The sequence below is a fragment of the Miniopterus natalensis genome, chromosome 2 (genome assembly GCF_054644295.1).
Source record: "Miniopterus natalensis isolate mMinNat1 chromosome 2, mMinNat1.hap1, whole genome shotgun sequence".
Lineage (NCBI taxonomy): Eukaryota > Metazoa > Chordata > Mammalia > Chiroptera > Miniopteridae > Miniopterus > Miniopterus natalensis.
In genome coordinates this window covers 106,079,936-106,089,935 of record NC_142082.1, presented here as the reverse complement: position 1 = coordinate 106,089,935, position 10,000 = coordinate 106,079,936, and the positions used below count along the sequence as shown (strand labels likewise).

The following is a 10,000-nucleotide window of genomic DNA, read 5'->3' as shown; positions in this document are numbered from 1 at the left end:
CGCTTGGATTCAGGCAATTGCTGAATGGGCAAGTCACTTAACCTTTCTGAGTGTCAGTTTCTTCATCTATAAAATAGAGCTAATAATAATACTGATCACACAGGGTTGTTGTGAGGTTATATGAAAACAGTTTGAAACTATTAAAGGACTGGCCCTTGGACTAGATATTGAAGTCATGGGACACCCTCCACCCACACCTCTGAAGAACAGAAACCTCCACCTACAGCCCCCATGTCAAACTGGCTATTTATTTATGCATCAGATTTTTGTTGAATGCCTGCTAGTTGCCAAAGCGCCTGGCTTTCTGAGTGTTAGGAGCAGGGAAGAACAAAGCAGACTGGGCTCCTTCTTTAACGCAGCTTGTATTCTAGTGGAGAAGACTAAATAAAATAAGTTGAGTGCTAAGAGCTGTGAAAAAATTAAATACAGGGTAATAACGTAGAAGAGTGACTTAAAGTAGAGGGCCGTGCCTATGTGCAGGCTCATATATTTGGAGGGAGGGTATTTGACCATAATAGGATGGCCAAATAAAGGGAGAGGCTTCTCTGGGCAGCTGAGCTGTGGTTGACGGTTCATGATTCCCTGTGGGGGAGGCATGGGGAAAGACAGAAGTGCAAGGCCGAAGCTGGTTAGATCAGGCTGGGTGCTTCGCCTGTCTGTAGGCTGACCAGTGATCTGTCTTAAAAGGGCAGGAGATGCTGATCAGATTTTCCTCTTGGGATTTAGAACTAAGAAACATGAAAAGAGTTTTCACTTCGCAGTGGGAGCTGTAGCTAAAAGGTACAGAGGGCTGAAGAGACCATGTGCAGGCTGAAGTTTTGAACGAACAGAAGCTGTGAGTAAGCAGAGGAAGTCAGTCAGTGGCTCCATCTGGCACTGAGTGAGCAGGAGGGTGCAAATCCATGGGTATTTACTTGTTGGTGAGGTTCTGGGAGCTGTCTTGAGATCTGAACTACTCTATAGTTCTAGTCTGCAAGAACTCCCACCCTGTCCATGGCTTCTATTCTTGGTTTTCCAGATGGTCTCAATTTTTAATCTCTCAGTAGGTATCTTTTTAATAAGTCTCTTTTTTATGTCTGATGGTTATCCCCTGCAGCCAGTTAAATTTGACTAAAACAGTAATATGGACCTGGGTTTGGATCTCTGTTTTCCCTCTAATTAGCTGAGACTTTGAACAGTTATTTCATTTCTATTGCAACAACTGTATCCTTACCATGTTTTTTAGATTAAATGATGTAATAAAAGTAAAAGCACCTATAGAGTGCTTAACACATAGACATAGTAGGTGCTCAAAATTTGTTAGATGCCTTTCTTCTTCCCCTTCATGTTTTAATGGTTATTTGATTACATGCCTCCCTCTCAGTATTGAATTGTCCTCGTTTTTTTAAGTCACTCTTCTTATAGTTATCATTACACCACTGTAGTTATTTGAACTGTCCCTAAACTAACTGGAAGAACATTACTGCCTTTCCCCTCATAATGAATTGACACTGTTGCTAGTTAGGTAACAAAGATGTAAATGGTTTTAGGTTTATTAATGTTTGTATTTATAAAAGATGGGCCTGCTAAATACCTGGGATGGAAGAGTCAGCCCTCACAATGGCGATTCAAGGAAGGAAGGGTATACAAAGCTATCTCAGAGAAATCAAGTTCAGAAGGAGGAAAAAGGTGAAATTAACATGGAGCAGAGAAGTCTTTCTCAGACCTTGGCTTAGCAAGGGAAGAGAATTGTGGAGCTCTTCAGGCCAGGCGTGTTCCCTGTGAAGAGAGCTCTGCCAGTCTGGAGCCAGACAGAAGGCTCTGATTCTTGAGGCCAAACATTTTTTGGAGGCAGCTCTGGTTTGTATTGGAAATGGAGGGTAGGATGAACTAAGAAGCAAACCAAAGATACCTGTAAATTAGGGATATATACGTTAACCTGTGCCATGTAAGAAAAAACTCTAATTGTACTTTAATTCTCTGCCTGTGTGTCATAATTTTACTTACAGTCTCCCAACAGGATAAAGTGAAGCACATTTGTCATGCAAATGCTGCCCTGTGCAGAAGTGAGAGAAGAATGCTGCAGAAGTGATTACGGGAACATCTTTGATCCCAGGACACAGGTCTTCGAGAAGAAACCTTCAAGCCTTTTGTAGACAGAAGGGCATCCAAGCAGCAAAAGCGCCTCAGGTGAAATGGCAGGGAGTTTCTGTATAGGGGTTTTCCTAGGCTGCATTCTGCTGGAGCCCTTTGTGATAAGTGTGCTCGATGGATTGCATGATTTGGTATGGCTTCGTGGGGATATGCATAAGATGGAGGGAACATGGTCTCTGCTTGCAAAATAATGTACAGCCTAAGGAGAAATTCCATTAACTAGTATTGAGGCTGCTCTTAGGAACTGTTCTAGATTTCAAGCCACTTCTTCCTGGCTCATTAGAGAACTACCAGATTTTTTTTTTTCCTTCCTAGGATCATGGCTGATAACAACCAGGAGATTGGTGGCATCCATTTCCCTTTTCCCTTCACACCCTATTCCATCCAGAAAGACTTCATGGCAGAGCTGTACCGGGTGTTGGAAGCTGGCAAGATTGGGATATTTGAGAGTCCAACTGGCACTGTAAGTATGAATAATCGAGCCCAAGAGTGCTTTTGGGAGACCCTGATTATAACCAGTCAGAGGCTTATTTGCCCTTGCAGAGATTTCATGGTTTGGAGCTGGGCAAAGTAGTTCTCTCAGTTTATCTTTCTGATTAATGATCACTTCCCTCTATTAAATTGTTAAACACAACCCCAGGGTCCAAGGAAAATTAGGCCACAGGCAAATGAGAATTTGAATGGCAGTGGAAGCATAGCACTGAAACTTTCAAGATTTCTCTGGGCACACAACTGCTTTGATGTTGAGCAATGTAGAAATTACTTTGGCTTATTCACAGATTAAACATATTGGTTTAGTCTCCAGGAACTAGGTTACTGAGTGCTGGAGGGATCCAATCAAGGGCCCATAAGTTTTTTCTTCCTGGCCTGGAATGAGGGATTATTAGACGTTGGCTATTGGGGATTGCTAGGGCTGTGGTGGTCAGTTCCTGCTTCTTTCTTGCACTTTACAATCTTTTATAGCAAGTACTCGGTGATAGTGAAATGTATGTGTTGAAGGGAAGGTCCCTCACCTAGGCTGTGACTTCCTGGAGGATAAGGATCTTGTGGTCCTCACCTCTGTGTCCCTGTCATCTAGCAGAACTTGGCCCATTTGGCTCACAGGAGTCTCCTAATAGGTATGTGCGGAAGGAAGGAAGGAACAGAGGGAGAGAGGCAAGGAGGAAAAAAAGTGACTCATTCTTTTCTCTCACTTGCTTGAGATGACATGATCTCCTGGGACAGGAAGAGTGCTGACTGGGGTACTGTATTGTTTCATTTTATTCTTTCACATACGTATAGTGAGTGGGAGAGAATAAGTCCTGCAGTTAACAAAATGTGGGCCATGAATATAATGTGCAGAGGGGTTTGTTTTTTTCAGTAATATTCTGCTAGCATTTTAACCTTCCATTTAAACCCAGCACAATATGACTTCTTCCCCTCTCAACCCACTGAAGTGTTTTTTAGGATCAGTAGTGACATCCTGTTTAATGGATCTGGATATCTCAAGTCCTTATTTTGACCACTCTGCAATGTTTGACATTGTTGAGCATATCTCCCTCCTTTGTTTAAAGCAAGATAAAAATTGTAATCAAAGAATAACGCATGTTATTTAAAAAGTCAAATTTATCAAATTTGGTTCCCTGGGCAGGTGCTTTTAATTCTTCTGTCTGTTTCTTAAGAAATATACTTGCATAGCACATTTCACAGTTTTAACCTATGTGCTGCTATTTCTTGATCTGTTGACTTTAGTCTTTGGTACCTTCCTCTGGTGATGGATAAGATGGAGCTTTCTTACTGCCCCCTTTCCCTGCCTCTCCTGATGTAGTTAGCTGTTTTTAGTCTCTGCTAAGTCAATATACTGTGATTGTTTTTTCCTTGAATAATTTTGTTTTTCTAGAGTTAATAATTGCCTTTTAAAAGTTTGTTTAGTTCTTAATATGCTTATGCGAATTCCTTACACATCATCTCAGTATGATGCAGGTTTCCACACTATTCAGAAGTGCCGTTGGCCCCTCTTGGTGGATTCTGCACCCATGGATTCAGCCAACCCCAGATCAGAAATACTGGGGGGAAAGCTACCTTGTTGCTGACATGTACTGTGTAGTCAGGCCTATGACAGCTGCTGAACATGTACAGACTCTTTTTTTCTTGTCATTATTCCCTAAACAATATAGTATAACAATTATTTATATAACATTTACATTCTATTAAGTATTATAAGTAATCTAGACATGATTTAAAGTATGTGGGAGGATGTGCATAGGTTACATCAAATACTAAGTCATTTTATGTAAAGGACATGAGCATCTTCAGATTTTTGTATCCTTGGGGGTCTTGGAACTAATTGCCCACAAATACTGAGGAAGAATGTAGAGCATCCCTGTGAAACCTTTCATGAGCCAAACAGCATAAAGTGAAGGAGAGTATGGTCCACTTTCCAAAAGTTCGCTTTATGCAAGTTTGTGTTGTGCCACTTTGCTCTTACAAAAGACCTAAGTTTGCCTAATGCGAACTTTCGGAAAGCAGGGATACTTGTATTCCGTAGGTAAAATTATTATCTTCGTCTGCTAGAGCTGCCACAACAAAATGCCGTAGACTGTGTGGCTTAAATGATAGAAATTTATTTTCTCACAGTTCTGGAGACTAAAGCATCCAAGATTAAGGTTGCAGCAGGCTTTGGTTTTTGGTGAGGACTCTCTTCCTGGCTTTCTGACTATCACCTTGCTGTGTCCTCACATGGCAGAAAGAAAAAGAGGTCTTTGGTGTCTCTTCTCTTTTTATAAGGATACCACCAGTTCTACCAGATCAGGGCTCTACCTTTATGACCTTATTTAACCTTAATCACCTCCTTAAAGACTGTTTTTCCAATATGGTCACAAGGGGGTTAGGGCTTCAACATCTGAATTTGGGGGCAGGGACAAGCTCAGTCCATAGCAATAATCAATTCCATTTTACCCTGGAGACTTCCTTGAAGTTGTCCATCCATTTGTTCTAATCTGAATTACTAGTTCCTTAGACCTACTTCACAGCTATTCCCCAAGCATTTCCCTTTGTTCCTTTTTAAAAAAATAACTTTTTTGAAGATAATTGACATATAATATGTACCCCTTTTAAGTCTACAATTTCAGTGAGTTTTGACAGATGTGAAAACCTATATCTTCACCACCATCACCATGATCAAGAAGCAGAACATTTCCATCACCCCAGAAAGTTCACTGTACCTCTTGGAAGTTGTTCCCTGCTGCTGTTCCTCAGTTCCCACCTCACCCCAGCCCCAGGCAGTCATTGATCCACTTTCTGTTTCTGAAGATTAGTTTTGTCTTTCCACTGTTCTATAAAAATGTAATAATATAGTATGTACTCTTTTGTGTCTGGTTCCTTTTACTCAATATAATATTTTTGAGATTCATCCATGTTGTTGTGTGTATTTTTTCCTTATTTTTACTGTGTTGGATTCTCTGTTTCTTGGATCCATATCTTCTTGGTTTACTTCCTTGTTTTGGTAGAGAATCTTCCTGAGAAGGGCTGTATAGGAGGTAAGTGTTTAAGACTTTGCTGGTCTGAAAATGTATTAATTCTGTTTGGTTGGTATTAATAGTTTGATTGGGTATGTAAGTCTAGCTTCAAAATAATTTTCCCTCACATTTGCTCCTTCTGTCCGCTAGTTTCCATTGTTACTGTGGAGAAGTCCAGGGGCAATCCGCACCTCAGTCCTCTGTGACCTGATCCCACCTCACCCTCAAAAGTTTTCAGGATCTTCTCTTTATGCTTTGTGTTCGGAAATCGCATGCTGACAGGCCTGCTGTGTGTATGTTCAGTCCCTTGTGCTGGCTACTTGAGCACTTTGCATCTGGGACTTCTACCGCTCATTTCTGAGACATTTTCTTGTATTTGATAATAATATTGTTGGTACTCCCATTCACTGGGTTTTGGGCCTCCTGGTTAATATTTTCTCCTAACTGCCCATCTCTTTGGGTACCATGGTTTGTTTGGTTTTGTTTTTGCCTTAAATTCTACTTCCTTGAGATTTCTTTAACTTTATTGCCCAGTTTTTCTATTTAGTTTATTTTGGCTGTCATCTTGTAAATAGTCAAGAGCTTGTTCTTATTCTATAATTTTTTAAAAATAGCATCCTGTTCTTGTTTCATGGAAGTAATATCTTTCTGAGGATATCAGTTAGAGTAGTATTTTGAAATTTTTCCCCCCTTACATTGTCTTGTCTCATTCCCCCCCCCAATTTTGGGTTCTCTGTTTTGTTTTGAGGCTTTCCTCAAATGCCTGGTGATCCTTGACTGTCTTCTGTTGGTGTTCAAGAAAAAGTCACTGCAGGGCTGAGTGAAAGGTCTGTGGTGCAGGCTGGCTGTGGACCCTTGGGCCGAGCCTCTCTGTTGGGGCCTCCAGTTGTCAGTATTTGTAGAATTTTCCCTAGGGCCATCCAGTTTTTCCAAAGCAGTCTCTCCTCTGAGCTCTTGCGTAGTGAGTGGGTCCAAGCCTGACAGCCAGTATTCTTGATGGTGTCCTGGAGAGTGGCTTTAGGTGCACAGACTTCACTTAATGCTCTGCTTTCAGCCCAGCCCTGTTCCCATGCTTTGCTCAAGTTGCTGTCTCCAGGGCCCTCCTGGCTCAGCTTCACCACAGAATAAACTTCCTGTCTTCTGTGAGGAGTGGGGACTGCAACTTGGGGATCTAATTATCCCTTAAAGAATTTCAATTAATCCCTTTGTTTTCAGTGCCATGCCTTGGTCCTGCTGGCTTCTGGGCATTTCTGAGGGGTCATCTGGGGAGATCTCTGTGGGCACCTCGGCTCAGTGCCCTTTACTCGGCTAAGTCAGTTCCATTTCTCTGCTTTCTCTCCTAAAACTTATTACTGTCCGTTCTTCCACTTTCTTTGTTTTTGTGGGTGTAAGCCTCTTTTATTCCTTTGGAGTAATTTTAGTGTGTTTCAGAAAAGGACATAGAAGAGCATGTGCTCATTCCACCTTCTTTAACCTCAAGGCCCACCTCCTCCCTCTCAGGTCTTTCCATCTCAGCCCCTTGCCCATTCCAGGCATCTTTTTCCTCTGCTCAGCCCTTCATGCTCATGCTTTCAGTTCTGTGGCCTCATCTGTGTACTTCAGATGCCTTCACATTTGATGTCTTCCATATCACACCCCAATAGAGTTCCCCTCCTGTCCTTGTGCCGCATTGTCTGCAGGGTGCCATGCTGTTATGGGCTGTGCCTCGCCTGCTAGTCCTCCGCCTCGGATCCCCATTTCCCCCTTTGGCTGCCTGATGATGCCTGTTTTTCCTTTAAGAGTCACCTTTTTAGGCCTTTTATGAGTCCATCACATTGAGTTGACCTCTCTCTTTTGTGCTTATATAGCATTGCAGTTCTGGGAGTTCAGAAACCTGGAGTCCATGTCCCACGGGGATGCAGTGAACCCTTCAAATCATATGTTTAAGTTTGTGCCTGTGGGCGCCTTCTAGGGAGCTCTGTGTTCCCAGCATCAAGCCCAGTGCTTGCTACAGTGTAGGTGTTTATAAGGAATGAATTTGCTTGTCTTTGCATAAACTTTTTAAACTTATCTTAACAAAATCCCCAGGAAATAACATTGCACAAAACTGGGTATACTGTGGGTACTTTATTAAGTTTATTTCATAACTGAGGTGAGCATTTGGTTATACATCCTTTTAACATTTTCCGGTCTAAAATTTCTGTGGCCTTTTTATAGAATATAGACCTGCAGGGCTTTAATGATTTTTTTTTCTTGCTGTTAGAGTATACCCACCATTGTTTCTGGAAGATAACTGACCATCTCCTCAGAAACTTCCTCAGCTCCCTTTCAGGAGGAGGGTGCTAGCTCTCTAACCAGGCACCTTGTTACGGGGCACCTTGGGCCATTGTTACGGGGATGTCTTTCCTGCTCCTCGCTTGATGACAGCTGAAGCTGACAGCTCCCCATTCCCAGGCACACAGAATGGCTGCCCCGGTTTTCCTGGAGACTGCTGTCTGCAAGTCTTTGCTACTCAGTATCTATAAAAAACAGAAATGGAACATATAGGGCTTTTCTAAAGATATGTGAGCCATCTATTCTTCAGAACTATCAATCTGTTTCAGGGCCATCTGAGAATTTGATGAAAGCTAATAGATCCTCATCCTAAGTTAGTAATAATTTTATTGTTATGTAATAATAACAAAAACAAAACCAGCGTCCAGTTGCTTACTTATGTACTAGGTATTCCATCTAATCTTGGTATAGGTATTAACCTTTATGTGTATTAACTTACTGCTTGCAGCAACTCCGAGGAATGTCCTACTGTCATTCCCATTTTGCATTTGTAGAAACAAGCCTAGAGAGTTTAGCCTAAGGTCACAGAGCTAAGTGGAGGAGCCAGCATTTGGCCCAGGCAACCTGGCTGTGGAGTCTGAAGCTTTAGCTACTATGCTCTGCTGTTTTCCCCAACTCTAGACACACATGCATTTCACCTACAGTTTATTGAAGCCCAAATTAGGCTCAGAACCTCTCTCTGGATACTTTGAGATAACCCCTGGGTTAAGCAGGCCTGGAGAGCTGAGGGCTTGGACCCGAAATTGTTGGCCCCTCCTGAGACTCACCTGAAATGAACTGCCCTTTGGACAGCAGAAGCTGCAGCTCTGTGAAACTCTGCAGCAGCCTCTCTAGAAGGACTGTGTTAGTCTGTTCTTGCTGCTGTAACAAATCCCACAAACTTGGGGGGCTTAAACAACAGAAATCTATCCCCTCACAGTTCGGGAGGCCAGAAGTCTGAAACCAAGATGTTGGCAGGGTTGATTCTGAGGGCTGTGAGAGAAGGATCTATGCAGGTCCCGCTCTATAGATGGCTGTCTTTTCCCTGTGAATTGCTTTCCTTCTATGTGGTCTCTGTGTCCAAATTTCCCCGTTTTATAAGGGCACCAGTCCTTGGATTAGGGCCCATATCATCTTGACAATACATTTGCAATGACCCTGTTTCCAAATAAGGCCACATTCTGAGACACTGGGGGGTGGGACTTTGACATATGGATTTTGGGGGGACATGATTCATCCTATAACATGGACCCACAGGGAGAATTCTGGTCTTTAGATCAAGAATTGTGTTCTTGAGAACAAGTGGTTTGCTTCAACAAAATTTTGAACACTGGGACTCATGGGACTGGTCATGTTCTGCCTGCACACTGGTTGCTTTAAAGGCAGAGGCAGGTGTGGCTCCTCCTTAGCACATGGGTGACATTTCATGTGCCTCATTTTTTGCCTTAATTCTTTTGGGGGCTATTTTTCTAATTTCTCACTTCTAATTATGCTAACTTACAGTAGTTATGTGTAACCTGATAAGCCAGTTTGAATTCTCAACAGTGAGCTGTATAATTAAGCAAAGAGCTTCATTTCTACTTCTTCTGTCCTACATTTCCTAGCTATTGTCATGCTAATTTCCTTCCCTTCCTTCCCCAGGCTGGTCTTCTGGCACCCTCTAATATTTAAAGTCAGACCTTCCTTGAAGCTTCAGTCAAATGGAGAAGGCCTTTTGGGAAGCTTGGGTTTTTTGTTCTCTATTTCTGAAAACATTTTTTTTCCTATAGGGAAAATCTTTAAGTCTTATCTGTGGGGCCCTTTCCTGGCTCCGTGACTTTGAACAGAAGAAACATCAAGAGGAAGCGCGTCTCCTTGAAACTGGAGCTGTCCCCTCAAGTAATGGGAAGGACCAGCCCCCACTTATTTCATCCTCCTGTCAAGAGACCCCCGACGCCCTGCGGCCTGCTGGAGAACCTGACTGGGTTACTCAGTTTGTCCAGAAGAAAGAAGAAAGGGACCTGGTGGACCGACTAAAGGTGAGATCCCAGGTAACAAGAAGTAGGAGTAGTCTAGGAAACAGCACTTCGGTGATTATT

The 10,000-nt window shown here is 42.5% G+C and overlaps 1 protein-coding gene across 1 annotated transcript in view; it reads left to right on the top strand.

Annotated features, from left to right (window-relative positions):
- The first annotated feature begins 1,467 nt into the window (after positions 1 to 1,467).
- The window catches only part of DDX11 (DEAD/H-box helicase 11), a 30,719-nt gene continuing 22,186 nt past the window's right edge, over positions 1,468 to 10,000 (top strand). Inside the window, 3 exon segments of the mRNA XM_087814475.1 lie at positions 1,468 to 2,169; positions 2,449 to 2,596; positions 9,692 to 9,940. Coding sequence (XP_087670601.1) covers positions 2,453 to 2,596; positions 9,692 to 9,940 — 393 coding nt within the window. The 5' untranslated portion in view covers positions 1,468 to 2,169; positions 2,449 to 2,452.